A 17500-nucleotide genomic window follows, 5' to 3' on the forward strand; every position below is an offset into this window, starting at 1 on the left:
AAACGCTGTTAACGTTGTCTCTTTCGCCGTTCGTATGGAGAGAGTTAACAGCAGGACTTACTGTGTGTTGTGCAGATGGCCCACCTGGCTCTGATCGACGCCCTGATGAAGGCCTACACCAGTGAGATTGCCAGCGTGGAGAAAGTCGTGCAGGCTGTGAGGTCAGTGGTTTATTTATTTTAATTATCATTCATTCTCAGCGTATTGCATTACTCCTTTTTTTTTTGTCACAACAGATTTCTCGGTGTGAAATTCGGGCTGGTCACCCCAGGGAGAGCACGTCGCTACACTACAACGCCACCCTTTTTTTTGGTATTTTTTCCTGCCTGCATTGTTTTTTATTTGTTTTTCCTATCTAAGTGGATTTTTCTACAGAATTTTTCCAGGGACAGTCCTTTTGTTGCCGTGCGTTCTTTTATGTGCACTAAATACATGCTGCACACGGCACCTCAGTTTATTGTCTTATCCGAATGACTAGCGTCTAGACCACCACTCAAGGTCTAGTGGATGGGGAGAAAATACTGGCGACTGTGCCGTGATTCAAATCAAACCAGTGCGCTCAGATTCTCTCGCTCGCTAGGCAGACGTGTTACCTCTTGGCCATCACTCCACGCATATATATTTGTAGGAGGAGGAGGTATGCCTAACTGCAAACAGCGTGTATTTGCAAATGGTTCCTGTACCGCCCTGCTTCAGAGCGTTCTCACCAAACACATTTCACAATTTAATGTGTGCTTCAACCTCGTTCTCATACTTGAATGAATCTTCATTTTCAAGAACCAGTCAAACATCAGCTGTGAATCTTCTGTTCCAAGATCCAGTCAAATATTAGCTATGAATCTTCTGTTCCAAGAACCAGTCAAACATCAGCTGTGAATCTTCTGTTCCAAAAACCAGTCAAACATCAGTTGTTAATATTCTGTTCCAAGAACCAGTCAAACATCAGTTGTGAATCTTTATTCCAAGAACCAGTCAAACATCAGCTGTTAATCTTCTGTTCCAAGATCCAGTCAAACATCAGTTGTGAATCTTCTGTTCCAAGAACCAGTCAAACATCAGCTGTGAATCTTCTGTTCCAAGAACCAGTCAAACATCAGTTGTGAATCTTCTGTTCCAAGAACCAATCAAACATCAGCTGTGAATCTTCTGTTCCAAGAACCAGTCAAACATCAGTTGTGAATCTTTATTCCAAGAACCAGTCAAACATCAGTTGTGAATCTTCTGTTCCAAGAACCAGTCAAACATCAGCTGTGAATCTTCTGTTCCAAGAACCAGTCAAACATCAGTTGTGAATCTTCTGTTCCAAGAACCAATCAAACATCAGCTGTGAATCTTCTGTTCCAAGAACCAGTCAAACATCAGCTGTGAATCTTCTGTTCCAAGAACCAGTCAAACATCAGTTGTGAATCTTCTGTTCCAAGAACCAGTCAAACATCAGCTGTGAATCTTTATTCCAAGAACCAGTCAAACATCAGTTGTGAACCTTCTGTTCCAAGAACCAGTCAAACATCAGTTGTGAATCTTCTGTTCCAAGAACCAATCAAACATCAGCTGTGAATCTTCTGTTCCAAGAACCAGTCAAACATCAGTTATGAATCTTCTGTTCCAAGAACCAGTCAAACATCAGCTGTGAATCTTCTGTTCCAAGAACCAGTCAAACATCAGTTGTGAATCTTCTGTTCCAAGAACCAGTCAAACATCAGCTGTTTCTGGCTGTTTCTGTGCTCTTTCTTCTTTCTTCTCTCTGCGCACCACTGCCGACCAAGTTCAAAAACATCTTCTCAAACTCCTAAAATCAAGGGAAGCAAGTTGTAGGACTTGAACTTTGCACAGTTTGAAATAGGTGATTCGATTGGACATGTTGGATGAATTGTGCATTACCAGTGCTGGGAGAATTTAAGACACCGTGCTGGTGACAGATCACCTTCATCGGCGCAGTAGCCGAATGGTTAAAGCGTTGGACTTTCAGTCTGAGGGTCCCGGGTTCGAATCACGGTGACAGCGCTTGGTGGGTAAAGGGTGGAGATTTTTCCGATCTCCCAGGTCAACATATGTGCAGACCTGCTAGTGCCTGAACCCCCTTTGTATGTATACACACGCAGAAGATCAAATACGCACATTAAAAATCCTGTAATCCATGTCAGCGTTTGGTGGGTTATGGAAACAAGAACATACCCAGCATGCACCCCCCCGAAAGCAGAGTATGGCTGCCTACATGGCGGGGGGGTAAATAAACAAAAAAGGTCATGCACGTAAAATGTTAAATGTTACATGTTTGTCTGAATATGTATGTGTGCGTGCCTGAAATCTGATTGAATGACACAGGAAACGAATGATGAGCGCCCAATGGCAGCCGTCAGTCGGCTCTACCCAGGTAGGCAGCCTGTTGTGTAAATGACCCCGTGTTTGTAAAGCGCTTAGAGCTTGGTCTCTGACCGAGGATAGGCGCTATATAAGTATCCATATCAATCAATCAATATTGTCATCATCGTTATTGATGCGGTGTGGTGCGTGGACCCCTGTGTTTCAGGCGATATAGCAGTTTCAGTGCGTCCAGCGAGCTGCCGGGCAGCCCAGAGGAGGCCCTGGTGTTCTGGATCAACAAGACCTGCGGGGCACTGGCCACACGGGGAGACCTGGACATCATTCAGGGGGAGTCCTCTCAGAAGGTACGCCTCTTAGCCTTCTGCCTAATGTTCTGCTTCTTCTTCTTGGTGTCTGTAAACTGCTTCTTCTTCTTCTTCTTCATCAGTAAATATCCTCTTTTTCTTCTTCTTCTTCGTTGTCTGTAAATTTCACATGGGGAGACCTGGTCATCATTCAGGGAGAGTCCTCTCAGAAGGTACGCTTTTTAGCCTTCTTCATAACTTTCTGCTTCGTCTTGTTGGTGTCTGTAAACTGCTTCTTCTTCTTCTTCTTCTTCTTTAGTAAATATCCTCTTTTTCTTCTTCTTTGTTGTCCATAAATTTCACACGGGGAGACCTGGTCATCATTCAGGGGGAGTCCTCTCAGAAGGTACGCTTTTTAGCCTTCTTCATAACTTTCTGCTTCTTCTTCTTCTTGGTGTCTGTAAACTGCTTCTTCTTCTTCTTCTTCATCAGTAAATATCCTCTTTTTCTTCTTCTTCTTCTTCTTCTTCTTTGTCCGTAAATTTCACACAAGAAGACTTGGTCATCATTCAGGGGGAGTCCTCTCAGAAGATACGCTTTTTAGCCTTCTTCATAACTTTCTGCTTCTTCTTGTTGGTGTCTGTAAACTGCTTCTTCTTCTTCATCAGTAAATATCCTCTTTTTCTTCTTCTTCTTCTTCTTCTTCGTTGTCCGTAAATTTCATACGGGGAGACCTGGTCATCATTCAGGGGGAGTCCTCTCAGAAGGTACGCCTTCTTCATAACTTTCTGCTTCTTCTTCTTGGTGTCTGTAAACTGCTTCTTCTTCTTCTTCTTCTTCAGTAAATATCTTCTTTTTCTTCTTCTTCTTCTTCGTTGTCCGTAAATTTCACACGGAGAGACCTGGACATTATTCAGAGAGAGTCCTCTCAGAAGGTACGCTATTTAGCCTTCTTCATAACTTTCTGCTTCTTCTTCTTGGTGTCTGTAAACTTCTTCTTCTTCTTCTTCTTCTTCTTCTTCTTCATCAGTAAATATCTTCTTTTTCTTCTTCTTCTTCTTCGTTGTCCGTAAATTTCACACGGGGAGACCTGGACATCATTCAGGGGGAGTCCTCTCAGAAGGTACACCTCTTCTTCTGCTTCTTCGTCTGCTTCTTTGCCTGTAATTTTCTTCTTCTTCTTAGTCTGTAAATTTTTTCTTCTTCTTCTTCTTCTTAGTCTGTAAATTTTTTCTTTAAATTTCTTCTTCTTCTTCTTCTTCTTAGTCTGTAAATTTTTTCTTCTTCTTCTTCTTCTTAGTCTGTAAATTTTTTCTTTAAATTTTTTCTTCTTCTTCTTCTTCTTAGTCTGTAAATTTTTTCTTCTTCTTCTTCTTCTTAGTCTGTAAATTTTTTCTTCTTCTTCTTCTTCTTAGTCTGTAAATTTTTTCTTTAAATTTTTTCTTCTTCTTCTTCTTCTTTGTCTGTAAATCTTTTCTTCTTCTTCTTCTTCTTAGTCTGTAAATTTTTTCTTGTTTGTCGTTCATAATTTCTTCTGCTTCTTCTTTGTTTTCTTCGTTTTCACCTTCTTCGTTCGTAAATTTCTTCTCCTTCTTCTGCTTCTTCTTCTTCTTCGTAAACTTCTGCTTTTTCTTCTTCATAATGTTTTTTTTTTTCTTCTGCTTCTTCTGCTTTTTCTTCTTCTTCTTCTTCTCATCTTTTTTCTTCTTCTTTTTCTTTGTAAATTTCTTCTTCTTCTTTTTCATCATTATTTTCTTCTTCTGCTTTTTCGTCTGTAAATTTCTTCTTCTTCTTCTTCTTCTTCTTCTTCGACTTCTGCTTCTTCTTCTTCATGATTTTTTGCTTCTACAACTTTTTCTGCTTCTTAGTCTGTAAATTTCTTCTGCTTCTGCTTCTTCATCTTCTTCTTCTTCTTTTTCTTCTTCTTCTTTGTAGATTTCTGCTTCTTCATCTTTGTCTTCTTCTCTTTTTCTTTTTTTCTTTTCTTTTTCTTCTTCTTTGTAGATTTCTGCTTCTTCTTCTTCTTCATTATGTCTTTCTTCTTCGGCTTCTTCATTGTCTGTGAATTTCTTGTTCTTGTTGTTGTTGTGTGTCAAGTGGAGTGAGTGAATGAATGAAAAATTGAATGTATGTGTATGTGTGAACAGTAAGTGTGTGTGTGTGTGTGTGTGTGTTTGAGTGTGTGGGCGTGAATGTGTACGTATGTCTTTGTTTGCTTGTTGAATAGTTGTGTGCGTGTGTGTTTATGTGTGTGTGTGTGTGTGTATGTGTGTGTGTGTGTGTAAGTACGTACGCACATGTAATGCACCAGTTGTTCCATTTTTCATCGCTTTGTTACCTTTAATAGACTATTCCAGTTACTATTCTTATTCGTCGTTCTTATTATTTTATTTTATTTCAATATTATATCTTTATTTTTATGTTTTGTGTCGTTCTTTATTTTTATGTTTTGTGTCGTTAAATGGGCAGAATTGCTAAAAGGCCTTTGCTGTGCCTAATTCTTTGCCCATTAAAGATTCAGTCAATCAGTCAATCTTCTTCTTCGTTATTTTTTGCTTCTATGGCTTCTTCTGCTTCTTAGTTTGTAAATTTCTTCTGCTTCTGCTTCTTCATCTTTGTCTTCTTCTTCTTCTTCTTCATCTTCTTCTTCTTCTTCTTTGTACATTTCTGCTTCTTCATCTTTGTCTTCTTCTCTTTTTCTTTTTCTTCTTCTTTGTACATTTCTGCTTCTTCTTCTTAATGTTTTTCTTCTTCTGCTTCTTTGTCTGTAAATTTCTTCTTCTGCTTTTTCATCTTTGTCATCTTCTTCATCTTCATCTTCGTAGATTTCTGCCTCTTCTTCTTCATAATCTTTGGCTTCTGTGGCTTCTTAGTCTGTAAATTTCTTCTGCTTCTTCTTTTTCTTCTTCTTCTTTGTAGATTTCTGCTTCTTCATCTTTGTCTTCTTCTCTTTTTTTTTCCTTCTTTTTCTTCTTCTTTGTACATTTCTGCTTCTTCTTCTTCTTCTTCATTATGTTTTTCTTCTTCTGCTTCTTCTTTGTCTGTAAATTATCTTGGAGCGGATTTTTGCTATTATAAGTTAACTTTACATTATTATTGTTACCAGGTACGCATCGTCAGCAAGACGCCCCGTGAACCGAGACACGTCCCAGTCCTGAAGGACCTGATGGAGGACCTCGGGGATGGATGTTCTGTGGCTGCTGCCATCGCTTTCTACATGCCGGACGCCTTACCTGTCACAGGTACAGTTTTTACCTGTCACAGGTACTGTGTCTTGTGTCCTTACCTGTCACAGGTACTGTCCTGACTTGTCACCATCGCTTTCTATATGTCGGACGCCTTACCTGTCACAGGTACTGTGTCTTGTGTCCTTACCTGTCACAGGTACTGTGTCTTGTGTCCTTACCTGTCACAGGTACTGTGTCTTGTGTCCTTTCCTGTCACAGGTACTGTGTCTTGTGTCTTTACCTGTCACAGGTACTGTGTCTTGTGTCCTTACCTGTCACAGGTACTGTGTCTTGTGTCTTTACCTGTCACAGGTACTGTGTCTTTACCTGTCACAGGTACTGTGTCTTGTGTCCTTACCTGTCACAGGTACTGTGTCTTGTGTCCTTACCTGTCACAGGTACTGTGTCTTTACCTGTCACAGGTACTGTGTCTTGTGTCCTTACCTGTCACAGGTACTGTGTCTTGTGTCCTTACCTGTCACAGGTACTGTGTCTTTACCTGTCACAGGTACAGTGTCTTGTGTCTTTACCTGTCACAGGTACTGTGTCTTGTGTCCTTACCTGTCACAGGTACTGTGTCTTGTGTCCTTACCTGTCACAGGTACTGTGTCTTGTGTCCTTACCTGTCACAGGTACTGTGTCTTTACCTGTCACATGTATTGTGTCTTTACCTGTCACAGGTACTGTGTCTTGTGTCCTTACCTGTCACATGTATTGTGTCTTTACCTGTCACATGTATTGTGTCTTGTGTCCTTACCTGTCACAGGTACTGTGTCTTGTGTCCTTACCTGTCACAGGTACTGTGTCTTGTGTCTTTACCTGTCACAGGTACTGTGTCTTGTGTCTTTACCTGTCACAGGTACAGTGTCTTGTGTCTTTACCTGTCACAGATACTGTATTGTCACCATCGCTTCTACATGCCGGACGCCTTACCTGTCACAGGTACTGTGTCTTGTGTCTTTACCTGTCACAGGTACTGTGTCTTTACCTGTCACAGGTACTGTGTCTTTACCTGTCACAGGTACTGTGTCTTGTGTCCTTACCTGTCACAGGTACTGTGTCTTTACCTGTCACAGGTACTGTGTCTTGTGTCTTTACCTGTCACAGGTACTGTGTCTTGTGTCCTTACCTGTCACAGGTACTGTGTCTTTACCTGTCACAGGTACTGTGTCTTGTGTCCTTACCTGTCATAGGTACTGTCTTGTGTCCTTACCTGTCATAGTTACTGTGTCTTTACCTGTCACAGGTACTGTGTCTTGTGTCCTTACCTGTCATAGGTACTGTCTTGTGTCCTTACCTGTCATAGTTACTGTGTCTTTACCTGTCACAGGTACTGTGTCTTGTGTCCTTACCTGTCATAGGTACTGTCTTGTGTCCTTACCTGTCATAGTTACTGTGTCTTTACCTGTCACAGGTACTGTGTCTTGTGTCCTTACCTGTCATAGGTACTGTCTTGTGTCCTTACCTGTCATAGTTACTGTGTCTTTACCTGTCACAGGTACTGTGTCTTGTGTCCTTACCTGTCACAGGTACTGTCTTGTGTCCTTACCTGTCATAGTTACTGTGTCTTTACCTGTCACAGGTACTGTGGCTTGTGTCCTTACCTGTCATAGGTACTGTCTTGTGTCCTTACCTGTCACAGGTACTGTGTCTTTACCTGTCACAGGTACTGTGTCTTGTGTCCTTACCTGTCATAGGTACTGTCTTGTGTCCTTACCTGTCATAGTTACTGTGTCTTTACCTGTCACAGGTACTGTGTCTTGTGTCCTTACCTGTCATAGGTACTGTCTTGTGTCCTTACCTGTCATAGTTACTGTGTCTTTACCTGTCACAGGTACTGTGTCTTGTGTCCTTACCTGTCATAGGTACTGTGTCTTTACCTGTCATAGGTACTGTGTCTTGTGTCCTTACCTGTCATAGGTACTGTGTCTTTACCTGTCATAGGTACTGTGTCTTGTGTCCTTACCTGTCATAGTTACTGTGTCTTGTGTCTTTACCTGTCATAGGTACTGTCTTGTGTCCTTACCTGTCATAGGTACTGTCTTGAATTGTCACCATTGCTTTCTACATGCCTAACGCTCTACCTGTCACAGGTATTGAAATAGAAAAAAAAACAAAAAAAAAAAACCAGGGTTCAGTCAGACTCATCTCGATTCGAAACAGCATGCATATTTTCCCATTTTTTAACTCACTTCAGACGAAGGGCTCCAATCAGGACTGTACTGTTTACAGCCGCTTCAGACGAAGTATCCTCGTGGTTCGTTTTTGAATTTTTGGAGTGGCACCTAATTTCCATAATGACGTTATGAGCTAAGGATAGCTTATCTGACCTTTCCACTCTGCACTGCAACCAGCAAATGCAGTGTGTGGTGCTGTGCTCGCGAGCAGGAGAGTTGGTTTTTGCGAGGACTGGTTCACGTGAACAGTGCGTGTCAACAGCGGCGTCTCACCCAGTTTTGTCTCAGGTCACAAGGCAGACACCAGAATTAGATGAAGGAGACCTGTATAGTGTTCTGAATTCAGTCTGTTTCAGACCCTTTGTGCTTTCCTGGATTCGTTTACAAGTCATCAGTGTGTTGCCAGTTTCGAACTAAAAAATATGGATACATTTATCATCTCACTTTCTGACAGCGTAAGAAGGGAGGAGGTTATATATAGTTTTCAGTTCATAGATTCTAGCATTTGTTTTTTGGCGATTTTATTTTTTTACTAATGGATCGTCTGTGGGGAAAATCAGGGGAGACTACTGGCAGTACTGAGTTAAGCTCCTCCAGGTATTTGTACTTGTATTTATTTTTATCACAACAGATTTCTCTGTGTGAAATTCGGGCTGCTCTCCCCAGGGAGAGCGTGTCGCTACATTACAGCGCCACCCATTTTTTTTGGTGTTTTTTCCTGCATGCAGTTTTATTTGTTTTTCCTATCGAAGTGGATTTTTCTACAGAATTTTGCCAGGAACAACCCTTTTGTTGCCGTGGGTTCTTTTACGTGCGCTAAGTGCATGCTAGCACACGGGACCTCGGTTTATCGTCTCATCCGAATGACTAGCGTCCAGACCACCACTCAAGGTCTAGTGGAGGGGGAGAAAATATCGGCGGTAGGTTTGAATGATATCATTTTGTGTGCGTATGGTTTGTGTGTGGTGAGTATGTCCGTGTCTGTGTCGCTGTTTGTGTGTACGTGAAGAACCTCGCACATCTGCTCACCAAAATTCCGTTTTTTTCCAGACGCCTGTCTGAAGGAGAACGTGGGCATCGCGGACTCCCTCTACAACCTCCGCCTGATCCGGACGTTCTGTGAGCGCCACCTGGTGTTGAAGTGCTTCCACTTTACCTACGAGGACTTGCTGTACGGGAAGGAGAACCTTCGCGACAACGTGTTGGTGTTCCTGGCGGAGTTGTTCTTCTTGCTGGAGGCGGGGCAACAAGGGGGGGCCACTGCCAAGAAGGACGCTGCGGCGTCTGAAGGTTGGACGTTTTGTTTGTTTGTTTGTTTGTTTTGGGTTGTTTGTTTTTGTGAGGGGGTGGGGAGTTTGGGGAGGGGGGGGGGGTTGAGGGAGGGCGTAGGTGTTTTTTGTTTTGTGTATGTGTGGGTGTTTTTTTTTATGGATTGATATGTTGTTTGTTTGTTTTGTGTAATTACGTGAATGTGAGGGAGGTGGAGAAAGAGGCTGTTGTAGATGGTCTTTAGTTTCTTGGTTTTTTTGGGGGGGGGGGGGGGGGGGTGTTGTTTTTGTTGTTGTGTGGGTTTTCTTTCTGTTTGTTTGTTGAGGTTGTTTTCATTTGTTTAATAATGATAATAATAATAATAATATTTATATAGTGCTGAATTTTGTGCAGAAACAAATCTAAGTCATTCACACGCATGCAAAACTCTGAAACTGAAGAAACTGAAGACAAGGAAGAGGCAGGGGAGGGAGGTTATCTTGTGAAGAGGTGGGTTTTAAGGCCAGACTTGAAAGGGCTGAGTGTGGAGACCTGACAAAGCGAAAGAGGAAGTGCATTCCAAATGCAAGGTCCAGAGACAGAGAAAGAACGGCGTCCAGGGGTGGAGTGATTGAATCTGGGTATGTGTAAACAGAGTGGATCCGAAGCTGATTGTAGAGAGCGAGATGGAGTGTAAAGGTGAAGGCAGCCACAAAGATAGGAAGGGGCAGATTTATGAATACATTCCTGTAGTTATGGAAAGGGGGTAGAGAAAAATGCAGGTGTGGATGTTCTTGAGTTTCTTGTTCTTGGTATTTTTGGGGGTTTTTGTTGTTGTTGTTGTTTTTTAGTGTGGGTTTTTATTTTTGTTTGTTGTGTTTATTTTTGTTTATTTTTTTTTAATTCATATTGGGTTGTTGCTTTTTTTTTATTCATTTAGTTATTTTTTTGTTTTGTTTTTATTCTTACGTGTATTTGTTTATGTGGTCATGTATTTATGTGTGCATTCATTTTTCTCTTTATATGTATTTTATTTTATATATTTATTTATATATATATATAGCCAAGTGCTCAGCTGGTTACTAACTGTCGTTCAAATCACAGCCGCTTACCACATACTCTATCACAGCTTGGCGCTGTGAGCTAGGATCGTACAGGGACAAAAGGTTGTATTAACAGTCAAATAGGATTAATTTAACATAGGAGAAGAGAGAAGCAGGTACTTCAAGTCCATGAAGAAGAAACATCGCCCACATAAAAAAATCTCAGCCCCTTACCACGTACTCTTATCACATATATATGTGTACTGTTTGACTTGACACATCCCACCCTGTGGCACTGAAGAATAGATATTTACATCTTAACTCACTCAGTAAGGCCAGTCCTCTCTTCTCCTCTACACAGACCCCTCGGATGTCCAGTGGGTGTCTGAATGACCCAATTGTGGTATCTTTGTCAACATTCACCTCTTCAGTATAAGAGCCTTCCGCTTGCAATATTTTGATGATGGTAACTGGGGTGAAACGCTGTTAATGTCGTCTCTTTCGCCATTCGTATGGAGAGAGTTAAACAGATGTTCGTAGGACTTAAATAGACTTTTGTGGACACTGGAAGCATCAGTCATTTTTCGAAGGAAATACACTATGGGTGTGTTCATGTTTTCCACAACACACCAGAGTACTGACATGAATTGTAGGACTTGAACAGATTGTTGTGAAACAGGAGACTTAAAAGTCAGTTTCTGAAGGAAATACATTGTGGGTATGTTCGTGTTTTCCAGTACACACCTGAGTACTGACATGAATTGTAGGACTTGGAACAGACAATTGTGGAGTCTGGAGACTTAAAAGTCAGTTTCTGAAAGAAATACATTGTGGGTATGTTCGTTGTTTTCCACAACTGACCCGAGTACTGACATGAATTGTGGGATTTTGTTGACGTGAATGTTGACATTATTTCACAGGGGCAGTTCATGTCTCGGCTCGACGACTTCCCAGTCCCAGCATTCCCCAGGTCAGTGGCGCCACCAAGAGGAGCTTTCAGAAAACGGCAGACGACGGTCGTCACCACTTGGAGAAAATTTCCGCTTGTCCAACGTGAGTGGTGGTTGATGTTGTTGGTGTGAGTGTTTGGGTTTTGAGTGGGTGGGTGTTTGTGTGAGTGTGATGTTGTAGTGTGAGTGTTTTGGGGTTTTTGTGTGAGTGTGGATAATGTCATGTGAGGGTTTGGGTTTTTTGTTTGCTTGTGTGCAATGTTGTATATGAGTGTTTGGGGTTTTATGTGAGTGTGGATGTTTGGGGGTTTTTGTGTGAGTGTGTTTGATGTTTCGATTTGAGTGTTGAGGGTTTTGTTTTGATGTTGTGAAATGTGAGTGTCAGGGGTTTTCTGTGGGTGTTCAATGTCGTGAACCCTCTGTGTGGCAGTGTGCTGTCGTCGCGGCAACCGTTGCTCCAGAAGCGAACGACCCGACGCTCGCAGTCGCTGAGCTCCCCGCAAGAGAGGGACGTAATCCGTCGCTCGGTCCTTGCTTGGCAGGACGACCAGGACATCCGAGACAGGTGCGGGGGGGAGGGGGGGGGGTGGTTGTGGGGGAGATTTGAGGGGGTGGGGAGTATGGGGGGGTCTGTGGAGGGGGAGGGTGAGAAAGGGGGGTGAGTGTGAGAGGGGTGGTGGGTGTCTGCTGCTGTTGTGGCCTGTGTGTATAAGTGTGTGTGGATGTTAGTGTGTGTGTGTCAATGTGGGTGTAAGAGTGCGTGTGTGTGTGTGTGGGGGGGGGGGGGGTGTATGTGTGTGCGTATTCTTATTTTCTACATCATCCTCGTCATTATTATTGTTCTTATCATTATTGGTATATTCTATCATTATCATCGTCGTCATCATCATCGTCAGCAGCAGCAGCACCATTGTCGTCATCAGATTCAGCATCATCATCACCATCATCATCATCATCATAGTCGTCACCACCATCACCACTATCATCATCATCATCACCATCATCATCACTGTCACCATCACCACCACTGCCATCATCATCATCATCATCACTGTCACCATCATCATCACCACCATCACCATCATCATCACTACCACCATCACCATCATCATCACCACCACCACCATCACCATCATCATCACCATCAACATCATTGTTATCATCATCATCATAGTCGTCACCACTATCATCATCATCATCACTGTCACCATCACCACCACTGCCATCATCATCATCATCATCACCACCACCATCATCATCCCCACCATCACCACCGCTACCATCACCATCATCATCACCACCATCACCATCATCATCACCATCATCACCACCACCATCACCATCATCACCACCATCACCATCATCACCACCATCATCACCACCATCACCATCATCATCACCACCACCATCATCACCATCATCACCACCACCATCACCATCATCACCACCATCACTACCACCACCATCACCATCATCGCCACCATCACCATCATCTCACCCACCATCACCACCATCTCCATCACCATCACCAATCATCATCATCATCACCATCATTGTTCATCACCACCACATATCACCACCACCACCACACACTATCACCACCATCATCACCACCATCACATCATCTCACCATCATCCACCACACCATCACCATCATTGCCACCATCACCACCATCACCATAATCACCACCATCACACCACCATCACCACCACCACCACCACATCATCATCACCATCATCACCATCATCATCACCACCACCATCACCACCACCACCACCATCACCACCACCACCATCACCATCAACACCACCATCATCACCACCATCAACCACCAACCACCACCACCATCATCGCCACCATCACCACCACCCATCACCATCATCATCACCCATCACCACCATCATCACCACCGCACCACCACCACACACCATCACCACCACCATCATCACACCATCGACCATCATCACAACCACCATCACCAACACCACCATCACCACCACCAGTCACCATCATCACCACCACCATCACCATCATTGCCACCATCACCATCACCACCACCACCATCACCACCACCACCATCACCACCACCATCACCACCACCATCACCATCACTACCACCACCATCACCATCATCACCACCATCATCGCCACCATCATCGCCACCATCACCACCACCACCACCACCACCACCATCACCATTATCACCACCTTCACCATCATCACCACCATCATCACCACCATCACCACCACCATCATCACAGTGATGACCACACTGTCACAGGACCAGCCACAGCACACTGCTGGAGAATGTGTCCATGTCCTGGGACACCGCCGACACCGACACAACCGTCGACGACGACCTTGACCCTGTGTCCAGCGCTGACCTCGCCGAGTTCGAGCTCACGGGGCGCCCTCAGCCCCAACGCTCCAACCTGTCAGACCGCGCACACCCAGAGTTCATGGAGGTCGTCAGCGTGACCCCAGGGGGTCAGGGGTCATCGGCGGCGGCGCGGGTCGGGGCAGGTCGTCAGGAGCCCCTGATGCCAGCCAAGCTCCGCCCGGCCAAGGAGAAGGTCAACAACCACAGCAAAGCGGAGGAACGCGGGGATCGGAACAGCACTTCCACCACCACCTCCACCCCGCGGAGGAAGCTGACATCGCCCGGCAAACCAGCAACGAAGGGGAAGCTGTCGCCTCCTGGGAGCGGGAACATCCATGGTCGGGTCAGCCCGGGGGTCAAGGGGTCGTCAGCAGGGTCGCCGAGGTCCAGCGGCGGTTCTTCGTCCATGGACGAGACTGTGGTGACGCCGCTGGCTTCCGTGACGATGGCGCCAAGCGACGACACGGTGACGAGCAGCTCTGAGGCTTCGGCCCCTTCCACTGCTGCTGCTGTTGCTCCCGCCTCACAGCAACAGCAACAGGCACAGCAAGCATCTCGGTCAGGTTACGAGGCGTTCACCATCGGCCCGGACTCGTCATCAGGTATCTCGCCGCTCGTCCTCTCGCCCCGACGGACGGTGAGCGCAGCTGGTTCCCACGGCGACAAGCCCGCCTTCAGCTACACCCTCGAGAGCAGCGTCCACGACTCGCAGACGGCCCGCGATGCCGGCATCCCCGTCATCGACCACGGTGGTTCCGGGGACGTGTCGGTGTCGGCTGACGGGGGGGAGACGGTGGCCCGGCGGTTCCACCACCCCGCAGCAGGAGGGGGTGGAGGAGGAGGAGGAGGGTCGAGGGAGGGCAGTGTGGGCAGCAGCCGCAGCTCGGGGGACTTCTCAGACCACGAGTCGCACAAGATCCACCAGGACCACAAGGCGCGCGAGTCGCTGAAGCACTCCCCACGACAGGGCCCCGCCGATGACGATGACCTCAAAGGCCACGCCCACCACCCTCCAGGCTCTGCCCACCAATCTCCTGGCTCTGCCCACCACTCTCCTGGCTCCGCCCACCACACTCCAGGCTCCGCCCCCTTCAGCCATACTGGACCGACACTGCCAAAGATGGGCCAGCTCATCACGGACCATCTCCCCTCCACCACCGCCCATGACGGGGGACACAAAAAAGGGGGCACCACCAGCTTCGCGGAAATCCGACGCATGAAAGGTCTGGGCACCGTGGACAACTCGGGCCTGGTCTACATGCAGCAGGGGCAGGAGGAGGACGATGATGGAGGTGGCGCCGGCGGTAACCACAGGCAACCTCAAGTCGGCCTTCCTCCTGCAGAAGTCTGACGGGAGGAGAGGCGGGGGCCAGGCGGCCAAAGAAACCACCTGGCAGCAGAGCGCTCAGCGACAGGCGGCGTCTTCAGCGGCGGCGGCAACAGCGTCGTCATCACAGCCCAGCAACGGAGACCGCCCAGCAACATCAGAGCTCTCGCAGCTGCGGCTCAAGCTGGAAGAGAAACGGCGAGAGATCGAGCGGAAGAAGCAGCGGCAGGAAGTGCAGACAGGCCAAGATGCGGCAGCGGCTGGGGAAGGCGGCCTTCATGCGTGTCATCAACAAGAAGGGGGAGGGGGGTGGGGACGGAGGGGAGCCGGGGGGGATCGCCTGCGGCGTTCTCCGCCCCGCCTGGTCTGTCCGTGTGGAGGAGGGGCGGTGGTGGTGGTGGTGGTGGGGGGCAGGCAGGGAGAGACAGGCTCCCCCACAAATTTCTCCCCACCCACCCACGCTTTGCTGCAGGAGAGGTTGGGTCAGACGACGTCCGGGACCGGACCCGAGCCCTCCCGCCCCACCGTCCCTGGCCACCATCTCCCCGGCGTCTTCCAACTCCACCTCCGCCTCCCAGTCTCCCTCCACAGGACGTCTGTTCTCTCGCGACAGTGACGCCATTCATCGCCGATGGTTCCACGGCAGCGACCCGGAAGGAGACCTGATAAACAGGGACGTCACGGATGATGCAGGCGGTATCCCCATCGACGAGCTGAGCAGCAACATGATGCAGAGTTGCCCCCCTTTCATGGCGGCTGAGGCGTTCGGCTACGCCGCCCCTCGACCGTCGTCCAGTCTGGGGAACGAGGCGAGGGGAGCATCGCCTGTCGTGAAAGACCGTGGCGGCGGCGGCGGTGGTCACGGTTACGATGGTGACGTTGTCCCTGCCGTGAGAGAGAGGAGTCAGACGCCGAAAGGCGCCGGGCGGCGGGTGTCGGGGGGAAGTGGTGGCGGGGAGCAGGAGGAGTACGACCAGTCGCTGGACAAGCTGAACCGGAACCTGACGGAGCTGCAAGGCGAGATCCGCCGGCTGTCACTCAAACAGCAGCAGGAGGGGGAGGGGGAGGAGTTGCGCTCGTCCCAGCAAGACCCCCGGACCCCGCCTACCTCGCAGGGAGAGCACCACCACACCCGGCCCCAGTCAACAACGCCGTCGTCGCGAGTTTCCTCCGGCCAGCGTCCCGCTCGCAGCGCCACGCCTTCCTACCACCTAGCTCCAGCTTCCTTGATTCCGGAGCCGTCTCCACCTTCCTCCACCTCTTCTGCCGGCACCCCTCTCCCCACCACCACCAGCACCACCACCACTCCAGCAGGGGATGTGGATGTATTGCCTCAGGAGGAGGACACGCCCGGGTTCTTCGTGTCTCTAGGCGACGACACCCCGCGTCGATCCAAACCCCGGCTGGGCAGGGACAGAGAAGGCCCCGCCCGCAAGGACTCCGGGGATGTCAGTCATATAGAAGGGGCGGAGCCTTCCCCGGCTAGAGTCCCGCCCCTTCACGGGGGCGGGGTGACGGCGGGGGAGGGGGATCTGGGGAGCAACCACTCCGGTTCCCAGCGGTCGCTGCAGTCGGGCTCGGACGACAGCTCGTCCGGCGTGGGCTTTGTGTTGGGGCAGGAGTCAGTGGACACGGTGAGATTGTGCGTGTAGTGCGTGGGTGGGTGGGTGTGCATGTGTGGTGTGTGGGAGGCGTGTGGAGGGTGCGGGGGGGGGGGGGGGGGGGTTGGATCGGTTTGTGCAGTGTGTGTTGGTGTGTGTGTGGGTGGATTATGTGCGTTGATGTGTATGTTGTGTGTATGTCTGCGTGTGTGTGGGGGGGGCGGGTTGGTGTATATGTTTTTTGTTTTTTTTTGTGGGCGGGGGGTCAGGATGTGTGTGTGTGGGGGGGGGATGCGTGTAGGTGTGTGTGTGGGGGATGAGTGTATGTGAGTGTGTGGGGGAAGAACATGCAGTGGGGGAGGGGTGTGGAAGGGGTGTGGGTGTGGAGGGGCATGTGTGGGAGGGGTGGGGGGGGGTCATTCAGAGGTGTGTATGGGTGGGTTGGTGTGTATGTGTGTGTATGTATGTCTGTCACTCTGAATGTGTGTGTGTGTGGGTGGATGGATGGTTGTGTGTCTGTGCATGAGTGTATCCATGTGTGTGATGTGTGTGCGTGTGATGTGTGTGTGCATCTGTGATATATGTGACCTTGAGTCACATATGACTGTGTACATGCATGACTTTCCTCCTTTCTTTACCCCCTCACCCCCCACTCCCCCACCCACCCACCCCTTCTCATTCTCAGATTCCAACGCTCCGCAATCAGCCACTACTCTTTATCTTTTTTCTTCTTCTTTTTTTTTTTAACATTATTTTAATACCATTTTGATAGGTTGACATATAACAAAAGTGAAAGAAAAAGAAAGAAAGAAAGAAAGAAAAAAAAAAAAAACATGGATAAACCGACTGACATACAGAAACAGCCAAGCAGCAGGATTACACATCGGTTGGTTATTATCATGGAGTGTTGTCCTTCATTTCTTAAGATCTTATACAA

General features: G+C 47.5%; 1 protein-coding gene across 1 annotated transcript in view; it reads left to right on the forward strand.

Moving 5' to 3' along the window:
- The window catches only part of LOC143277153 (uncharacterized), a 100284-nt gene that overhangs the window by 48456 nt on the left and 34328 nt on the right, over nt 1-17500 (forward strand). Inside the window, 9 exon segments of the mRNA XM_076581912.1 lie at nt 76-161; nt 2531-2669; nt 5716-5851; nt 9064-9303; nt 11225-11357; nt 11685-11819; nt 13537-14926; nt 14928-15200; nt 15202-16596. Of these exon segments, the coding sequence (XP_076438027.1) occupies nt 76-161; nt 2531-2669; nt 5716-5851; nt 9064-9303; nt 11225-11357; nt 11685-11819; nt 13537-14926; nt 14928-15200; nt 15202-16596 (3927 nt within the window).

This window comes from Babylonia areolata, chromosome 33, assembly GCF_041734735.1.
Source record: "Babylonia areolata isolate BAREFJ2019XMU chromosome 33, ASM4173473v1, whole genome shotgun sequence".
Lineage (NCBI taxonomy): Eukaryota > Metazoa > Mollusca > Gastropoda > Neogastropoda > Buccinidae > Babylonia > Babylonia areolata.